General features: G+C 39.3%; 1 protein-coding gene across 4 annotated transcripts; it reads left to right on the forward strand.

Moving 5' to 3' along the window:
- Positions 1-2,673: 2,673 nt before the first annotated feature.
- On the forward strand, positions 2,674-16,520 carry colec10 (collectin sub-family member 10 (C-type lectin)). Of its 4 annotated transcripts, none has more exons than XM_044208718.1 (8): positions 2,674-2,750; positions 2,831-2,962; positions 5,301-5,372; positions 9,788-9,859; positions 11,825-11,878; positions 14,913-15,008; positions 15,212-15,423; positions 15,845-16,520. In XM_044208718.1, the coding sequence occupies exons 2-8, from the start codon at positions 2,863-2,865 to the stop codon at positions 16,097-16,099; spliced, it is 861 nt and encodes a 286-aa protein (XP_044064653.1). In that variant the 5' UTR covers positions 2,674-2,750; positions 2,831-2,862; the 3' UTR covers positions 16,100-16,520. The 4 variants fall into 4 exon arrangements, with proteins under 4 accessions (XP_044064653.1, XP_044064650.1, XP_044064654.1 ...); XM_044208715.1 differs by having other exon boundaries at positions 2,679-2,750; positions 2,843-2,962; XM_044208719.1 differs by having other exon boundaries at positions 2,685-2,746; positions 2,843-2,962.
- Positions 16,521-21,624: the final 5,104 nt, after the last annotated feature.

Genomic DNA, 21,624 nt, shown 5'->3' on the forward strand with positions numbered 1-21,624 from the left:
AGACAGAATCAGCAACGCTGTATCATATGCACTGTAACAAACAGTATCATCTGCACAATGGCAGGTCCCAAAATGCATCCCTGCGGCACATCATTTGTAACCAGCAGGAATTCGAATTTGGCCATTTGGCCAAAACAGTAATTCAGTGCTATTTGCTCTAAAACTAGACTGATGTTGACTTATAGAATACAGTGCTCCAAGAGGAATGCCTTCAACAGGGTGTTGATTAGTGATTCCAGGATTCCAGGCAGGACAACTTAGATATTGGACGATAGTTATTTCTTTATCCATGATCTTTTGTCTTAAACATCATTTATCTTAGCCATAATCTGACCTTGAACTTTAACTAGAAAGTAATTTAAGTTTCCACTTCCCTAAAACAGCCATAATCAACATTTTTCAACAATGACCTGACTACTTGTCTGTGAAAGGTGATGAACCCACAGAGAATTATCACTCCAACTCTCAAATGCTCCTCAGCTCTACTGAACATTTTAGTGTCTTTAAGCTTATTATTTTGGTTTTCCGGTCCACAACTTTACTGTTTTGGTTCACTCTCACCACTTGTTTTTAGCTGCAGCATGAAGCTGTTTTCAGTGAAAAGGCTATGATAAACCCACTGTACACTACCTGCCTAGCACCAAACTGCAGGCAGACAAAGTTAGCGACCAGCTAGTGAACATAGTGGAGCATTTAGCAGCTAAAGAGCCAGATGTTTCCCTTGGGAGTTGGTGGAGACCAAAACAAAGCTAGAAGAAGGGGAATGAAAATTTGACTTACATTCATCAGATGGACACAAATGCAACTCAAAATGAATGTTAATATTGCTCTGTAATTGTTGGATGTGTAAACAGGCAACTGTTTGCTAACAAATGGTCCAAACAGATTGTTAGCATTTGTCTTTCAACAGCAGTGATGATCAATTAAATGGTCAAAGTCCATCAGGGCTGCAGCCTTTCTCCCCTTTTTTATGTTATTAAGGGTCAGTCAAACAATAAATATCCCATATTAGTGTTAATGTTCTATGCTAATGTTGCCCCACAAACGTGTGCTGTTGACATTGGTTGTTTTTTTTTAACTGTCATTGAACAAGCCACACCAGCTAGCCAGTTATTGTCAGAGACACCAAAAGCCAGAGCCATAAAAGAGCTCTGTACCAAAATACACAGTTCTCAACGTCAACAAATTCCTTAGCAGGAATGATAGAGACTTGGAGCAAATAGTGGTAGAAGCCAAAAGAAACTTTAGTCAGACTCTCACTGATATCGAGTGTGTGAGGCCTGAAATATTTTCAAGCCTGTGTGTGTGTGGTTTAAAATGTTTTTCAATGATAACCCAAAAGAAACAAACATTATAATCAGCAACATGAACTGATTGATGAGTATGACTAGTCCAACTGTGTAACAGGCCTATATTATCATATCATATGAAAAGCACAGTGTTTGCAATAGTTGAAATAAGTTGTAACTTGACTGTAAACAAAAAATGTGTTGTAAATTCCCAACCAACACTGGGTGTTTTTGAAAGATTTTTGTCTGTAAATACAAATTAAATTATAACAGGCCAACCACAATAAAGGCAACAAACCATTTCACTCCTCTCCTCAAAATGGCTGCTTTTCAAAGTGACCACTAGCCAACTCAGTCCCTTAAGGAACAACAGTCCTTGTCTGATTGAGATTAATCTCCCTATTTTTTTCAATTAATAGTCTTGATAATATCAACCCCTCCCTGTACTTCAAAGAACAGAGCACACTAATGCCCCCGATGACTTGCCTCACTGATGGAGAGCCTAAGACATCCCAGGAAGCATAACTCTTGAATAAGGAAAGCCCTCTTTGTGCCAAGACATGTGGCTCTGACCACACTCTCTTCCTTACATGCTAGCTTTTTGTTCCTCCCTCTGTCTCTTGTCTTTCTGTGTCTTCTTCTGTAATTATCCCTAATTTCTTCTCACTATCTCCCCCTGTTTGTGTCTCTCTTTCTGTCTCTTTTCTAGTTTTCTACCACCCACCCTTCTTTCCTTTCTCTCTGTCCCTCCGAGGCCTCCAAACCCTCTAATCCCTGTATGTTTTCATCACATAGTGACAAACCAGAGGATGCAATTATGCAAGAATGTATGTGTTTGCATGCATTTCTGTTTTTGTGCATGGCCACTTTTTGTGTCTCATGTGTTTGTGGGCATGTCTATGTGTGCATGTACACAATATGCATCTGTGTGTTTGTTTCTGTGTGTGTGCTTGTGTAAGCGTAAACCTCTCCCACTAAACAGTTTGTGGTCTGAAGGGTGGGAGGAAGAGTAAAAGACGAGAGGAGGAGGCCAAGAGGTGCTACTCCCTTGTTGTTGATGAGAAAAAATCCCAGTCACTTCTGTTTTACTTGAAAATTCTTAAACCTAATAAATCTAAATAAATACATTACATTGTATTTGTCCCCTATTGTTATTCTTTCATTGATCTCCCAATGCTGTATCTATCTAAATTATGTTATGAACAGCACTTGTAATTAAACACAGTTTCAAATTCCAAGGGGCAAGACATACAGGAATGTAGTACTCTGTTAAGTGTTGTTTGACATTATGACAAGTAACTGATAAGACTCTATAAACAAGTGTGTGTGTGTGTGTGTGTGTGTGTGTGTGTGTGTGTGTGTGTTTTATAAACAGCAGCACAGCTCTGTTCTGACCCTCTCTGCAGTATGTTTGCTCATTAGTGCTGCACTGATCCGCTGGTCTTACAGTTAAACCTGTCAGTAAGTGCAAACTGGCACATGAGATACTTTACACAGTCAATACTTTGGTGCTAGTAACAACCTACAAATCTAAAAATCAGGATCTTTTTCAGTGTTCAGTGATGATTGGGAGATGATGGGACTGCTGGTGCTCTGTCTGTTTGCAGCCGTGTTCAACTACATCTCTGCCTCTACAGATGTCTGCACCAATTCCCTCCTACCTGGAGCTAAAGGTAACACATGGCTATGAGTCTGACTGTGTGTGTGTTGGTGTTTAAACCTGACTGTATGGTACTTAAACATTTAGTCAAAAATCCTATTAATCGTACAAATCTGTGTGATGCAGTAAATCAAAAATATAAAATATCTAAAATGTATAAACATGATTTAGAATTGTAAAGATTTGTCGTATAGAACAAAATTCTGACATGAATAGATTTAAAGCAAACAAATTATCAAAGATGGTCCTTGTATGGAAGAGGAACAAGTACACTCATATATTCTTATATATACTTATACTTATCTACTGCTTGGGTTCTTGGGTGCTCTCAACCTTTACTTTATTTTGTTCATACTGTTGGAGATAAGGCAAATGAAGTGTATGACCTCATAGTAAATGTATAGGAGTGATAACTAAATGTCCTTACAATGTAAAAAGTCTTAATGGAAGATTCTGAGGAAACACTCCTAATGTGCTTCAGGGTTAACAGAGCTGCTGATAAAGGTACCAAGCATGTAATGTCCTGTAGTTTATTAGCTAGCAGTCTGCTACCCCATAGTCTTTTGGGGGGAATGTCTCCCTGTGTGTGTTTTCCATTTTACAACATCCAGTAGCTTGTTCCCCTGCTGATCCAGACAGACAGATCTAATAAAATACACAGTTAAGCTAAGCACAGTTTTTTTCAGCTCCATCCATGCTACTGAAAAACATGGCTTTTAGTTCTGAGATGTTACTTTAGGAGTCAACATGCAGAAACTGAGACTGGAGGTCAGGTGAAAAAGCAAAAAAAGTCATCAGTGTTAAAGAGGCCTTTGATCTAAATTTTACAGTGCTTGAACATGGAAAAATGTATGTTAGCTTCACTATCATGGACAAATATTGTTCTACAAACGAAGTTACTGAACTATAAAGTCAAGTGGTAGCATGGGTAAAATGAAGAGAAAACAGCAACATCATATACACTCACTGGGAAGTAAGTGGACATTTTGTCAGCTTTCCACTGAATTTTCTGTACTTGTAAGAAAGTCCCATTGTGACAGTGTGTATTTAGACAGCTGCCACTAAATGGAACTGATTATTTCTACAAGATTCATCATCCCAGATATGACTGACCACAGAGTCAGTCTCTGTGTGTGTATTCTCACGTCTGTGTATTTGAGTGGGTGTCATATGTGTATTTTTTGATGTTTCATACCCCCAAAAAATGTCCACACAACTGTGATTTCTTTTCCAACAAACATACTTTTATTGCATTTACTGGTACTTTGACGGCAGCATTTTTAAATAGATTTACCGATATTTTATTTTTTATTGAGACATAAGAATGTGGGACTGGTCAAAACACAGTTTGTTTAAGAAAAGTTAGATGACAAACTTTGAATTTGCTTTTACTCACTTGCGTCACATAGTGACAAAGTGATCCTATTGCTTACTAACATGTTAAATCACTGCCAGAATATATTGTATTTTGTATGGGAAATCTCTCTGTGATTTGACACCTTAATCACAAGTGAGGCATGTTAGTAATTTTACTGTACATGGTTTCAGTTCAGTAGTCCAGGAAAGGAAATAATGTTATGCAGGCAGAAAAACACTTGAAATTGCAGTGATTGAGGTTACTTTAAAATGTCTACATAGCCTAATAATTTTCCAAAGTACTCATCCAGGCTAATAGAGGGGGTTTGTTACAATTCTTCGTTTCAGAGTTCAGCACTTAACAAGATATGAAGTGCTGTTGGCATCAACAACTGGGGAAAAATTACAGCTCTAATAGACACTCCAAAACCTTTCAAGATTTCTTGCCAACAGCTCTTTGAGCAGTGGACCCACCGGAGATATTTCTCCCACACCTCATTTGTGCTTTCAACTCTGAAAACTATGCTGTGTCACTAATACTCAAAAGAAGCTAGTGCTTTTGAAAATGATATTGGTTTGGATGAACATATATTAAAATGGAATAATAGTGGACATTTTTTTATAAACATCCAAAATTGATTGAAACTTAACCTTACAGTAGGACTTGCACCCAAAACCACAAATAGACCTACACTGAATCCCATACACAAACACTCACTCACCCAAGTACTGTGAAGTACTGTGCTGTAGTAGTTCTTGGCCTGTGTCATCATCCTGTGGTGGCTTTGACGTTCCATCCATGACAGAAGTGAGTGGGAATATACAGATTTAATCCCTGCCACATTGATAAAACAAGCCAGCAGTATTCTGCTACATATATTCAGGTATCTTACTAGCATGCCTCTGACATGCCCCTTCTGAACAGAACTGTGCATGACACATAATGGGAAACACCCTTTCACACTCTTCTTTACTGACTTTCCTCTTCAATCCAGGAGACCAAGGTGAGATTGGAGAGGAGGGCGATCAGGGAAAACTGGGGAAGAATGGACCACCAGGACTTCCAGGTATCTAGCACCCATCTATTATATATACTGTATATGGTGAGGGAAAAGGAGGTTGCCTGACTATTTATTTAATCATAAATGGCTACTGTAAAGTAGGAATGGGAACAAAAACAATACAAGATACTTCTCTGTTTAAAATGTACTCCACCGATTTAGCATTGCAGTCCTATAACATTGTTTGACTCACAATAGACCACACCACACCAGAGATATAATCTCTTTTTTATTCCATGCATTCTTCTTCCTTAACCTACATTACCCATAATGCAACTGGACCGCCAAAAGTTCAGTCAGAGATTTAGATGTTATGCTAGTAACGTCAAATGTAGCCTTGAACCACTAGCCTAAACCATATTGACTAATTTACATATTTATATTTACATGTATTTATATATTTATTGCCTCATTTATTTATTTCAGGATTTATTTCATAGCATATTTATTTATTTATTTATTTATTTAATATTGACTGAAATGGCATTCGAGGAGCAGCCTACAGAGGTCTGGTAAGTTCACTTCTCTCTAACTCCACATGACCACATTTTTATCATTTTCAAACTTGTAGCCCCAACTGCTAACTAAAGTGACATCCACACAAGCCACAAAAGGCTTTACACAGCTTTTTTCACGTATGTAGTAGTACTCCCCCAGACATGTAAACAGACTTCGATCTGTAAAATTGGTGGTGTTCCACTTTAAGGCCAGCTTTATAGTGCAAATAAAATTAAATTTGGTTTGTTATCAGACTGCGGTTGAAGATGATGCAGTGGACAAATATTAGTATAATGACAGTAACTCCATGTCTGTTTTAATGGCACCCTCACTATCTGGATGACTTTGTGAGTCACAGTAGAATCAAACACACACTGAAAATTAGAAGTAGAAGAAACATGGAACCAAAAAATACACGGTCGACAAACAGTGACATAGACCAGTACAGTAGGTCACTGTGTATTGCTTGGTGTTGATTGCAGTTGTACTAAACTTTGCAAAGTTCAGAACACAGAACAATGCTTGCTGCACTATTTTCCAGACAACTTCTTTATGATGAAATAATCTCACTTCATTGTGAGTTTTTTATTCTTTTAAAGGGACTTAACAAATCAATAACAGGTTAGATGAGTGGTATTTTTTTCAGTGTATCAAATAGGCCTTTTATACAGCAGACATTTTGACATTGTAATGAGTGTCAGTTAGATTAACGATGGCTCTGTTTTATTCACGTGTTCCAGTAAGCCATGACAGTGTGATGTAGTAGCTAAATGGAATTCAGCCATCATTGATTTTTATTATTTACACCTCTGCTTTTCCTAGCATGACATGTCAAAAGGTCCTAAAAAGGACTAAAAATCCTCTCTTTTCTTTTATGTTTGAACAGAAGCATAAAGTCTGACTTCACCCGTCTGCAACTCAAGCATTTGCATTTCTGCTGTAACCTGGACAAACCATCACGTCTTACTTTCTGTACTGTGAGCTTCCAGACAGCCTGCGTGACTCTGTCCTGGCAGCAGTTTTTGCTTTTTCCTGCTCTAGACAGCTTGCTTTCCTTTGCTGTGCAGTAGATAGAGATGCCTGCTTTGCTCAGTGACAGACAGACAGACCTGCACTGCTGTGTTTCTCTGGAGGAAGCAGACATGTTAATTGCTGCTGAGGAAAGCAGTGGCGTCCCGCTTCGCCATATGTATTCCAACTGGGCTGGTAGACTGGGCTGGCCAAGCAACCAGCCATATCATATTCACAGATGTCTGCACACACAAACACACACACACACACATACACACTGAGGCATACATACAATATACTATGTGCACACAAGGCATGCAAGCATATAGACACAAGGAGGCAGATGTACATGTACATGGACATAAAAACACACAGTGCATAATTGTATACACACACTGTATAAAAGCACTGGTTCCTGGCTGACCTCTTGCTCTCTGCAGATTCACAAAGAGGTCCTCACTCACACACATACAGTATATGCACACACCTTCCAACAACAGACACATACTTTTCTCATCAGACTGTGTGAAAAACAAATGCCAGGAATGCTTGAGTCTTTTCCAAAAGTGTAAAGAGAAAAAAAGGATATTTCAACTTTTCCGGATATTTTTCAACAGTATAGCAAACCCAATAATTATGTTTTTTTCTCTGTATGTATGCTTACTGTAGGAATGCAGGTTCCTGTGATGATTTTGTAAGTATGTCAACAGCTCACAGATGACGCATGTATTCCCTGTCTTAATTTAAGCCGTTGTACAGGAAACAGTTGCTTAATTTTGGAATGTTAAAAGGGAATACATGACTGTGAATGCTCTGGTGGGCAACAAAAACAATTTGTTGCTCCAAGCTTATTGACGTCAACAAACAGTTGTGCTGGATTTCTGCATTTGTTAATTGTGCTTTACTTAAAGTTGAGAAAAGAATTTGAGTGTTACCGACAGTAGAGTTAAGTGTTATGTAATGCTCTCAATTCTTGTGAAGAACCTGTTGGAATGAACTGCAACAAATGGAAAATCTGGCTCAAGGCCTTTATTTCATGAGACACAGCTCTCTTTCCTCTGTCCACTAAGCTCTAAAAAGCAGTATTTATATTTGCTCTTTATGTTTGAGCAAACAATGTGTAATGAATTAACTGATCTAAGGTCTGCTTAGCACTTTAATCTCTTGCATTTTTGTTATATTATGCCTTGAAAACATGGAACGAGTGTTTTTGAAAGGTTGTTTAAAATGTGTGTCTTAGGCTCCATGATTAGAATCAAAAATGTGGCTTCACCTCCTTTATGCTCCAGCAGCTGGAGAATCCAGACGTTAAACCAGTTGGAGGGGTTGGCCATTATAAAGAGCGACTGCAGCGATAGGAAGGACTGTTATCTGGACGTTAAGATAGACGGTTTAACTGGCAAGCATAAGCACTGTGAAAACAACATTAATCAACTTTTATAGACACAGAAGGAATATGAGACCAACAGATTAAATCTCTTCATATACCAAAAAACAAACACATACAATCACTGTTCACAATCATTTCTGCTTATGGTGCATTCACACTGAAAATTATACAAAAATCGCCTACAGATTATAGTGAAATAGTGACATTTCCCATAGGCCAGAGCTTTACAGATTCCATCAGACCTCACACAATCCATAAGACTTCACACCTTTCGCCAACACTTCTCACAAATCATCAACTAGAAAATCAACATGAGAAAGTGGGAAATGGGAAATAGTAGTGGATAGCCGGTTGTGTGTGTATGTATGTGTGTATGGCAAATCCCTCTAATAGCAATAGGCCTCTCCAATGCGTCACTTTGTATTTCAAACACCATCAATTTTCAGTTGAATAGTTTCCTGAGGAAATACTCATTCAAGTGTTGGCAGAAAGCCTCAGTCTGCTCTGTAGTTTTCCCATACTCACACACACACAGACACACACACAATCTCTCTCTCTCTGTCTGATATTCTCTGTCCTCCTACACTTTCACTGGAGCATCCAAAATCATGCACCGTCTCAGTATCTCAGTGTATCTTCTAAAACCAAACTGAAGCAGCCTTACTGTAATAGGATTGTGGAGTAACAGAGGACAGTAATCAGATTACAGAGAAGGACTGCAATCTGTTCCAGTCATTGTGGCGACACCAATTAGATCAAATATAATTACAAATAATCACAATAGATGCTTACAAATAAAATAACTCAAAGAAACTGAAAATAATAAAATTACATAAATAAATAATAAATGCATGCATTTACTCTATTATTACATTTTAAAGGTGGACCTCCACTTTGACTAAACTATATCCTGCAACAATGCACATTTTCTCACAGACTTATCTTCACTCTGCAAACAGCCTCTCTACACAAAGTACTGTAGTTAGTGCCCAAAATAAATCCACATTTTTTCCTCTAATCTATTTACTGGCATAATAATAATAACAATAACAGCATCAATTTAGGAACCAAGCTATGCAACAATTGTTGGAAAAAAACCTCAGGGCTCATGGAGATGATCTCTAAAAGATGAGATGGGAGCATGCAATTATATTGATTAGGCTTGAAAACAACAAAATAATCAGAAAACAAAAAGAAAAATGATGAAAGCCAGTAAAAAGAGTCACTGTCATAAGAATATGACAAACGTGAATGATATATGATATGTATCTATAAAAAATATGATGAAGGGATTTTGCAGTTATATCTGCAATATTTACTTTCTGGAAAATGCCGTGCTTTGTGTATACTGTCTTTTCTGTATATTATGCAGTGTTGGATTGGAAAGAAATAATTTCAAACTGAAATGATGAGATTTCTTTATCGCGTCTCAAAGAGCTACAAATTCAGTCCTCTCCATATTTTTCCTCCGCTCTCCCTTCCTCTCATTCTCCTCTCATTCTTTCATTCTCTTCTTCCCTAGGAGTGCCAGGAGATACAGGGCTTGAAGGAGAGGTGGGTCACACAGGAAAGATGGGGCGTATTGGAGACAAAGGTATTTAATCTAATTTTAATCTAAAATTCATTATATGTAGTTTTAATGTAAACACTGTCTCTGTTTCATTCTGTATATAATCTTTCTTTCTCTATAATGCCTTTCATCCAGTTAACCCTATACTACAGTGTAAACATAGGCCTTATCAATTTTCATTAGCATTACTAATCCTTCGAGTCCTTGGTGTCCTTTAAAGAAAATATATCTCCAAAATGAGAGAAAGATTGATAAACTTTAGTCAAATCTGTAAATGTGTTCTTGTTCCTGTGCCATGAAAGTTTTTCACTTGTCAACAACTGGCGACCAAAATGGCAACAAAAAAACAACAACATGTAGCTGTGAGGTTCTACAGGACCTTAATGGCTTTATAATTGCCTAAAAGAAGAAATACAGTTTCCTGAACTCCTCCTCAGCTTGGACAGCTGCTCCATAACCACAAAACATTAAAATAAGTAGAATGGGCATTTCTACACAAATCAGCAAACTTAATTAGTCCCAAGACTGGGAGGAACTGCTTTAAGCCAATTGCAGTTTTCCTTAAAAAGTACATATTTTTCCCATTTCTTTTATGTTTTAAGTTATCACATCCAAAGATAGAAGAAAACATAACCCTACAGTATGATCTCATGCAGCTGCTTTGCCCAGGGTGGCTGAAACTATTTCTATATTTATTTTTATTTTTATGAGCAGCCATGTTCCCCTGCCGTTCTAGGCATTCACTTTTCTCAGTATTCATTATGTTTAATACACTTACAGGAAAGTGGCTGTGCATCAGCCATGCAGGCAAAGCAGTGAGGTCACAGGTTTGGATTTTTCTTGATCCTGAGCGCCTGTAGCTCATAAAACACCTGAGAAGAAAAACACATTTTCAGGGCAATGTCAGCTTTAGCAGAATCCCATACTAAAATTCAGTTACTCTTTCACAGAATTTTGATCATGTTACAGGCTCACTCACAGAAAATAGTGTTAATTTTCATGTCTACACTAGCTGAATTGGTCTTCATTCAAGATATATATAAGATTATTATGGTATATTAGCAAGTATCTTTTGTATCTGCTATAATTCTATGCATATTTCTGCTTATTATTAGAGTAACCACAAGAGCTTACATTTTACTTGGGCAAAAGAACAACTATCTAAAGCTATAAACTATAAAACTAGTGTAACTATGTGTAATTAGTGAATTCATATGGAAAACCAACCAACTAACTGTAGCATGACTGCTTGGGGTGAACTGTACTGTATGTCCCCAGAGATGACACTGCACTGCATATCTGGTAGCATTTTATTTTAATAACCCATGGAGGCTCTATGCCGGCAACACGATAATATGTTAAGTCTGAAGCCAGAAAGGTTCATTTTTCACTTATTCGTTACTGTTTTCACATTTTTGTCAGGGTGCTCAAACTGTAACTGTTTATTCCATCCGAATCACACACAAAAAACACTCGGGCTTGTCAGATTGTACAGGTACAATATGTCACTGGCTCCTCCTCATACAAAACCAGCCTATTGTGATGTTTGTACTGCAACCACTTCCCCAAAATTTGCAACTGTCAGTTCAACTCAGAAAAGCTTAAGTATAAGTGAATCTGTTCTGGGTTACATTTACATACAAATGTTACCCAAATCTCTAGTTTTCAACAAATATTTGTGTTGTCATGTTGATGTCTATTTGAAACAATTAAATCTAGGTTAATAGGTTCAAGTTTGACCTGAGTAGCCATATATAAAATTTTTATGTATGATACAGCCATCTGGTGGTAATGTTTTGTAACTACATCACAATATTATCATCATAACACAAGAAGCAGTCAGAAATTGAATTATTGGTAGATAGTCAGAGCTAGTACTGTCTTATTTATTTATTTGAAGTAACTAAAAACAAGAAAAAGTGAATTGCCAGGACTACAGATGACATAATTGTAAGAATTGTCTCACATGTGGTTTCTATTTCTCTGTAGGTGACAAAGGTGATACAGGTTTGGAAGGGCCCTCTGGTTTAAAAGGGAAACCAGGTGAGTAAATCCGCAGCATGCAGACATTTGCTTTTTTTAAGTCCTACATGTGACAATAACTACCATTCTGCTCCTCTCAAACCAACATGATGATGTTACAGCTATTTTACATTTACAAATAAACAGCCTAGACAGCGAATGTGTCCGTATTTCCCTGAAATTTCAACAGTCACTCTTATAAGTGGGTTTGAACTGGAGTATAGTAATATAGAGTTGAGAAAACTATGTTCTTGTCAATTAGTCAATATTGCAATAAAGAAAACAAACACTTGTTTGTGGTCAGTTCCTATAATATTACAGTTTTTCTCAAATGCTAAAACACAAAAGCCAATCCTCTAAACCAAATGACCAGTTGTCTAAACACATTTACTAAATCTAGCCATCATTTTCCAATATCATAAACACATTTCACATGAAGACACAATTCACAAAACACAATCCTCCGTTCTCATAAATCTTAACACATTTTTCTTTGCTAAAACACAAGTTGCAAAAGAACTCTGCTCATATTCTCAAATGAAAGCTCATGTGATGCAAAATGCTTGCCACAGTCAGCAATATTTGAACACAATGAACACACCTGGCGTTATTCATTACACACAACGACTCAAAATTGAAGACACTTGTTGCTAATGCTGTGACCACATGTATAAAAGCAAGTTCAGAGTGCACAGTTTGCTGAAGATTCCAAACAAACAATGGATGAAGGCAGAGTCAGGGGAAGAGGAATTCGAATCAGAGGAGGGAGAAGAGCTGGCCATGGAAGAAGAGGAGCAGGCCAACGAGGAAGAGGAGCAGGCCAACGAGGAAGAGGAGCAGGCCAACGAGGAAGAGGAGTTCAAATCAGAGGAGGAAGAGAAGCAGGCCAACAAGGGAGAGGAGAAGGTCCAGGAGGGAGAACAAGACAACCTCGCACCATCATTACGGACGAGATGCGAGCAACAGTCATTGACCATGGCATGACAATGGCTGAAGCAGGACTACGAGTCCGTCCAAACCTGAGTAGGTTCACCGTGGCCACCATTATCAGGGCATTCAGACAACAGGTATTGTACTCTATTGCTTTCTTTGTCACAATACAATTTTACAAGCCTGTGAAAGTAGTCTATTGGTTTCAAATCAGTTGTTACTGTATTGTAAAACATGTCAATTGACAACACATGTTTCTTTCTTTAGAGTTGAAAGAATGCCACATGGAGGTGGGAGGGTTGCCATATTTACAGTGGCACAAGAAACCCTCATTGTGGATATGGTTCGTGAGAACAACCTCATCAGACTCCGGGAGATCAGAGACAAAGTCATTGCCGATAATGTCAACTTTGAGAGCATTGATGATGTCAGCTTGGCCACAATAGACCGAGTTCTCCGGCGCCAAAAGATGCGGATGAAACAGGTCTATAGGGTTCCCTTTGAGCGCAACTCTGCGCGACACAAAGACCTACGTTACGAGTATGTGCAAGTAAGTATACATCCATGTTCACAGTACAGTTAGTGGACATACTGTGTTGCTCAGTGGCCGACATTACTTCTGGACAATACTGTGCTACCTGATTGACTGTTGTTCTGAACACCTGTGTACTTTCACATTTTCACAGAGGATATTTGGATGCGATGGCCAGACCTCATGAGTACCTCTTCCTGGATGAGGCTAGCTTCAACCTGCAGAAACAAACAAAAGGCTGTAACATCATTGGCCAAAGAGCCATCACGAGGTTCCTGGCCAATGGGGGGTGTAATATTACTTTTTGTGCGGCCATGGGTTTGGAGGGGCTTGTCCACCGGCATGCTGTCCTTGGGTACAACACCCAACGTCTCCTCACCTTCCTAGAGGAGCTAAGAGATCCTCCAGGACCGCCAACAACACCATCCTGGGCCCACACATCACATTTATGTGATCATTTGGGACAATGTACGCTTCCACAAAACAAACCAAATCAGAGAGTGGTTCACCACCAACAGGAACCACTTTTTAAACGTCTGTCTGCCACCCTACTCCCCTTTCCTGAACCCTATAGAGGAGTTCTTCTCATCGTGGAGATGGAAGGTTTATGACAGACAACCATACACTAGAGAGAACCTCCTAAGGGCAATGGAGCTGGCCTGTGTTGACATCCCAGTGGAGGCCTTCCAAGGATGGATTCGCCATTCCAGGGCGTTTTTCCCGCGGTGCCTGGCAAGAGACAATATAGCCTGCGACGTGGATGAGGTGATGTGGCCCGATGCAGCTCAGCGACATGATGCCGCACAGTGATTGTGGTGTGAATAAAGTAAATAAAACTGGCAGTTATGAAACAAAGAACCTTCTCACAAATTGAGCATTGTGTTTTCAATTGTTTTGCTGTAGTGTGTAATGATGTGTATAGTGTTTACATTTTGAAAGCTTCAAGCTGCTCTTTTGGTGTGAAAGTTTGAGTTTTGAAGTGAGAAGGTGTGGTTGTGTTTATGTAGCTTTAGAAAAGGGTGTTGTGTTTAGACATTGGGGAACATGGAGGAAACGTTTGTGAAATGTGTTTTAGCATTTGAGAAACTGTAATCTAGACATCGGATCCTCTCTACTGCAGAAATGCAGTAGAATAGCATTAATTCTACTCAGCTGTCAGAAAATATTAGGACAGTGTTTTTCATTGTACGAACAAACAGCCTTGGTACCAACAAGAAGAAAAGATGGCTGCAGTACAGGCATGGCAGAACAGGGACAATACCATGTGTTGGTCACTGTTCTGACTACCCTGTGTATTAATCACAAAATTGTAGAGAGCATTGCAAATAATCCTTCACTCGTATTAACTTAATTTAAATAACCTGAGGCTAGGGTGGAGGAGGCTTTTGCCATGCCGCAGCAAAGGACTGCATAGAGTGACTGTGGACTTGTACTCAGCTCTTCAAAGAGTTATCAAATCATACAACAAAGAAAGCACAGTGGGGTTCTACTGTAAGGTCTTACACTACTGTGGTATGGTTTTATCAGTCGTAGTGCAGGAAGGTGATCCTGTACACACTCAAATGATGTGCTGGCCCTTGTTTAATCCATCAGGCACAACATGTGACTGTGGCAGGTACAGGAAGGTGGTTGGACAGCTGGATGTCAATGTAGGCAAGCTGAGGAATGCTGTTAAGTTTGTGAAGAATGGTGAGTACTGGAATGTATGATCAGAGTTCTTTGTTTAATTTGATCTTTTTTTTTAAACTAAATTTTTTGTGTGTAGTTTGTTTTCATTTTTGCTTTGCACGTACAAGTTCTTTGTAAAGAAAAGTATTTAGTAGATTATCATGGAAAACATGTTAATATTCTTACTCCTAATGACCTTTGACCCTTAACTCTGTCCTGTGCAGTCATCTTGGGGCTGAAGGAAACAGAAGAGGGGTACTACCTGCTGGTGAAGGAGCCCAAAAGATTCAGAGAGGCTTCAATGAACTGCAAGCTAAGAGGAGGCACCCTGGCCATGCCAAAAACCAGCAACACCAACCGTCTCATGGCAGACTATGTCAGTCAGGCGGGACTGACAAGAGTTTATGTAGGAGTGCAGGCTCAAAGCAGGGACTCAGTAAGTGGTCCCCATCAGAACATAATGCACACACACTGCAGCAGGTGGAGTTTCAGTTTTTTGGTCTTAAACTAAAAACATATCAACTAGCAGTAATTTTTAGAAATAAGATTCATGAGCATGTATAGCAACAATATCAAGGTCTTTAGTAGCTTGTAACTTCTTTTGTGGATGATTAATGATAAGGGATTATACAGTGCAGGGTGACAAACACAATGCTGCTACCACCATCATATGACGTGTTTTAGGCTGTTGTGATTGATGAAAAACTATTTGCCACTGTTTTCTAAAGGCGGATGATTAGGGCCAAATTCTCCTGAAACCTGGTCAAATGATGAGGAACTATTTTTCGAGGGTGTTCCCTGTTCTGAATAAATTTCTAATCTATTTCTCTAATAATTTCTCTATTTTTTGTCATCAGGATGGAGCAAGCAGTTATGTTTATGCAGACTCCAGCCCTCTGCAGGGGTTTGCAGCTTGGAGCCAAGAGGAGGAGCTCAATTCCAGATCTCCCAGCACAAACTCAAGCTGCGTGGAGCTGCTCAGCACTGGAACATGGGGCCACGTGGAGTGTGAAGCCACCATGTTTTTCATCTGTGAGTTCCCAAAGAGCAGGAGAAGAGGAGGAGGAGCAGGAGGAGGTGGAAGAGGGACACCTGCTTCGGCATCATCATGAGTCAATGAGACATTTATGCTTGCATGCAAAAGTATACATATATAGTTTGTTATATAGAATTGGCAATTTATTTGATACATGTATGTAATAAGAAAAAAGTGAAATGAAAAATAAATTGTGTCTGCATAATCAGATAGGGTTGCTTTCCTTGAAGAATGGAACAATGGCATTACACCATAACAGAGAGACATTATTATTAATTCACTATGTACCATTGTCCCTGTGTCAAGCGTCCCGGCATTTGTTTCCTGTGAGTTCTGTTGGAATTATTCTTTGGACCATGTCTGGATTCTGGACTTTGAACTTTGCCTGCTCCCTGTCAGATTTGTTTAGCCTTGTTGGACTTATTCCCTGGTTTCGACCACTGCCGGCCTGTATCCTGTGTAAGTTTTTCTTTTCCAATAAAATGTATTAAACTACACCTGCTCAGCCTCAGTGTCTGTGTTTGGGACCAATCCTTGGTTTTGCCTGCTACCCTGCTTGACACGTATCACAAACGTAACACAAATGCAAACATCACTTACTGACAAGCTAATGGTTTCATAAAGTAATCACACCTCAAATTACATTTCTTGGAATAAAATACGTTTTGGCTATAAAGCGACATCTCAATGGAATTAGAAATTATTTAATATTTTTGGATTTTTTTAATATAATGTGTTAATGAGTGTTCCGTGTATGTCCCACCACCTCCTTCATAAGAAAAAGTCCCACTGAAGCCTTATTATTCAATTAATTCAATTTGAACCTTGATTTGTGCACCCTCCACCCATACCCAAGTAAGTGTGCACAATGTCCTATGCAAATGTGTGATGGGCATATGTATGCTTGTCATGCACACACACCCACACACTCCTGTGTTATGCCCCCTCCCCAGCTCTTTGGCAGATGACAGAAGTGTCATTGCCTGCATGTCTATCACACATCTCATCAAGGAGCTTTTGCTTTTCTGCCTGTCTGTACAGCTCTGTTGCTCTCTGTCTCCCACACACAGGTGAAGTGAAGAGTGATGATGAAGTGTGCAGGTGATTTTGGTCAATCCAAGGCAATGATGGGCAGGTTAAAGCAAACATAATGTTTTACAAGGTCTAAAAACTGATTTCACAATTTGCAATGATAAATATCTAGCAACAAAAAGTTGAGAAAATTACCTTGACCATTAATCATGGTGAAATAAGTGTAGCAATTAATGTGAAAATGTGTTTCACGTGTGTATGTGTGTCATTATTGTTTTAAAATATAATGTGTGCAATTATCTCTATGTAGAAGACAGTCGGCGAAGTGACAGTGACAACTGGAGTCATTCAAAACAACAGGTCTGCAATATTTAAACAGTGGTTTGTCTTCAAGAATGCCCAAAGCTTGAGGTCTGAGATGAAGACGGGGATTTGAATGGAGAGGATGACTTCATGGGAAAATGACAGATTGAACAGCAGAAGCCTGTCAGTGAAGAGAAATGCCGTTTTGAGAACAGTGAAGTATGTGAAACAAATAAAAGCTGGTATAGCATATTGTACCTGTTATGGAAAACAGATAAAGTTGTTTTTCTGTTAAAATTTCTTTCTTTTTTTTAAATGGATGTATACTTTTAGAAATAGTATTATTTTCAAATGAGTAGCATAAGACAAAAAGATCCTAGCTAACATGCCCTTTCTGTGTCTGTAAACTAAAGTACACCAATCAACAGTAAATAAATGCTTTTTTCATCATGCAATTCTGCTCTATCCTAGAAATTGCCTTTGAAGTGTGACTGACAGATAATTTGTCCAATTAGCCAATATTTCTTTAAATAAATAATCATTTAAAAAGTTTGTCAATTTAATACTGGAGTAACATGTTCATATGGGTGAATATTTTTGCCACAAAAATTCTAAGATATTTATTCTAAGTAAGAAAAAAATGTGAGGAAGAAAAATTATTATTTATTATTATTTCAGAGGGCAGAAATACAAAACAAAGTGGGCTAGTAAACAAGATTTTGTGCAGGCAGCTGTTAAATTGTTGGAATTTTGTAGCGCTTAGCAACAGGTGAGTTTTTCCTAATTAGGTACAAACTGGCAGTTAAACTAAATTTGTGGTGTGAGTTTTGGTTCAATATAAACCAGTTGACAGTGATTGATAATACTAAATAATCTGTCCCTCTCCCCCTTCCTACCTCAAATGCACATGACGTTAACGTTATTAGTGAAGACCGACCTGTTGCCATTCATGGGGTTGTGATGCACAATTGTCTGATGTCACAGGTGCTCTGTTAGCCTAGCACAAATTCTCCATTTGGGTAATGGTTGAGGCCGGGTGGCGAGCCTGCACTGTAGAATTTTTAGGTTGTCATTAGCTCATCTGTCTTAAACATAGAATTTTTTTATAACACATAATTTGCGAAACGCAAATTATACAAACACTCCAAAAATTGAGTGTTTGTATAATTTGCGTTTCGCTACAAACCAATGCAAGCTGTATGTGGTAATTAGCTAACAGCACACACTGTGCTCCCCGTCTGTGTGTATTTGTACCATAGACAAAACTCTATTATCTTCCTCCCTTTTCCTCTTCCATACCTTCATGAAGTGAAGTCATACAGGTAACTTAGGATAAGCACAAATCTTTCGTTCCGTTTAGTATTTTCGCTTCAATTCGCACTGCCTAGACCATCCAGGTCTATTGTACGAGCTGTACGCTAGGTCCACAAATTACCTCAAGGATCTCATCTATATACTCCATTTTCTGTTCTATTACTCTTAAAGGCACAACTTCTAACAATCACTGCTTGTACAGCGAAGAAGACAACAGTGGGGCCCTTGCAGTTCTGTTTCTGAAAAGTTGGGCACAGTTTGTGCAAATACTGGATTTCAACATTGGTTTCATCCCGGCCAGACAGTAAACACTTGATCCTGACTTGTTCTGACATCATGCACATGTGGGCATCGATAACCTCACGAGATTGAGACGTTTTTAGAACCAGGCACCGCAGTTGTTCTCCACCAACTGCAAGACCCAGGGCATGATGGGAAATGCAAACACCACGTTTTGTAGAAAATCCAAATTTTCTGTGTAATTGTAATATTTAGCGCTAGATTGTAGGCTATTAGTCTCATGTTGTGCAATGAAGGATTAATCTGTTAACAAACTCTTGTGTGGTTGATAATAATAATAATAAAGGTTATTTATATAACACAAATCAAAATGTGTAATTACAAAGTGCTTTACAAGGCAGACATAAAAAGAACAAAGAATAGAATACAATTCCAGACACACAAGTGTTCTGCCTCATGTGTCTTGTGTAGCTTCACTTCCTGTCTTTGTATGGTTTTCCCTCCAATTTTGATTATCTGCCCTGCCCTGATTAGTTGCACCTTTGTCTTGTTACCTCCCCTCACCTGAGTGTATATAGGCTGTGTGATTCCTTTGTTCTTTGTCAGTTTGTCTTTGTCTGTATGTCAAGTATTGTATATATAAATCTTAATATGTCTATCAATGAAGGTAAACTTATAGTCATAATTGTTGCTTTTCCCCTTTTTTATTCAGCCACCCTGTGTATGGCTCTTCCACGAGTTTTTGTCACCCTCTGGTGTTGCAGGTTTTTACTTCTCACCATTTCACATCTTTGCCAGCACCATGGCCGACGCCAAGCTGTGCCTCATCTGTGCCACATCCATGCCCCTCTCAGGTGCCCATGAGTCGTGGTTTTTCTGCCTGGGTCGTCGTCACCTGGAGGCTGACTCCTGCGCGACTGTTTCTCGCTCCCCAGGGAGGAGTGTGAGCGGCAGCTGCACTTCATCGGGCCCTCCCACCCTGCTGGTGGCCCGGCACCAATGGCAGATGTAGAGAAGGCCCCACCGAAGTCCTGGGCGGACTATGAGGAGGAGGATGACCGCTACCTGCAGGATGACATGCCTGGCCTGTTTGCCTCGGCTGCTGGGAGGATGGGCATCCCCTGGCAGGCTCCCTCAACAAGCTCACCCACGAGAGGGCCGAGATGTCGGAAACGGAGATTGCGGAAGTCCAGGCCACGGCCTCCAGATGGCCCAGGTGCTCACTGTCAACAGTGGCCAGACCAGGTGGGGCCCTCTGGCTGGGCCTCTCCTCCCTCATCTCTGCCTTCCTGCTGTTCCATAGGTGACAGTGAGACCTCTAGAGACCTGCTGGTCTAAATGTCTTTTCATGTATAGAGAATAGGGTAAAATATGTGCTTCTCAAAACTTATCCTTTCTCACCTATTTCCTTGATGCTTATAAAAAAATCCGCCATGAAAAAGATTTCCGATCTAGCAGTGCTGGTCTTATAAACAATTATCCCATATCACAAGATAGAATACAGGGTCTTCTACAGGTTGCATTGATTCTAACTGCCAGCCACACTAAACTGAACTAAGCCCAGTGCCCTTTAAGAGGTTATGTCAACATTGGTTCACATAACCTAAGTCCTAGCTAAACATTAACTGTGGCTTACCATGAGAAACTGCACTTACCAATTGATGTAACGACACAGCAATTTTACTTCACCATTTGATTAAAAAATGACCCTCCAGCACTTGATGTTTCAGTTCCCTGTTTTAGAGCAGACACAGTAAATGTTGCTGAGTCTGTTTGGAAATCAGTTCTCCTCTCTCCTTAGGTGTTACTCTAACCCTTAAACGAATATTTACTTTTCAAACTTCTTTACTCCTGCACTGGGAAGGTTAACCAGTACACACACCATTGCTTCTTAGCCCTAACAGTGTTAAAGAAATCAATTGGGGTCTAGTCATGCCTCCAGCTATTTGATTTTCCCTCTCACTAATGTTTCTGAGCTGTGGTGTCTGCTCACACAGAGGGAGCCAAGTGTTCCTCCAACAGACTGACATTGTGGGAGTGAGGTTGTTGCTTTCACTTGGTGTTGGAATTAGCAGAAGTACAAGATGAGCACATAACTTTACTATGGGATTGATTGTAGAGTTATCAAGAATTTATATTTAGGGTGTGGCGAGCATAAAGGCCATGTAAAAAATCGGAGGAGAAAAGGATTGATCTGTGTATGGTGTTTCATCATTGTAAACATACCCTGAAGCCTTTTATGACACACTTGATATTCTACCTTACCAATGCCTGATGCAGACAGCAGATTTATTCTGCCAAAACCAAATTTGGTCTGGACTGACATGAAGAAAATGCATGTAGTTGCCATTCATTATGGGTAATTTGTATAGCCTATTCTATTTTCTAGCCTCCATCTCCATTGCACTAAGCAGCTTCTACCTAATAAATCAATGAAAAGCTTCTAAACTTGATCTCTACAATTCAAGTCTAAACAATATGTTGTTTGCCCATGGATTATGACCCTGAGAAAATCTGTGTTTTGAATGTGTGGGTTCAATTCAATCTACTGCATCTATAGTCATCATCTTACTTTCAGAATATAACAACAACCCTCCGTGTTGAAGTCCAACTTGTCATTATTTCTCACGCTGACATATGAGGTTTACAAAATGGATCTCTGGACTCGGGAGCTTCCCTGAGGTCCTTGAATGCAGCATAGGTTTCCAGGGA

Source organism: Siniperca chuatsi, linkage group LG9 (assembly GCF_020085105.1).
Source record: "Siniperca chuatsi isolate FFG_IHB_CAS linkage group LG9, ASM2008510v1, whole genome shotgun sequence".
Lineage (NCBI taxonomy): Eukaryota > Metazoa > Chordata > Actinopteri > Centrarchiformes > Sinipercidae > Siniperca > Siniperca chuatsi.

Coding starts and splice junctions, on each gene's coding strand:
- colec10 (XM_044208715.1), top strand. Junction 5,373..9,787: donor TGGACCACCAGGACTTCCAG/GTATCTAGCACC, acceptor CTTCTTCCCTAG/GAGTGCCAGGAGATACAGGG. Junction 15,009..15,211: donor TGTTAAGTTTGTGAAGAATG/GTGAGTACTGGA, acceptor TGTCCTGTGCAG/TCATCTTGGGGCTGAAGGAA.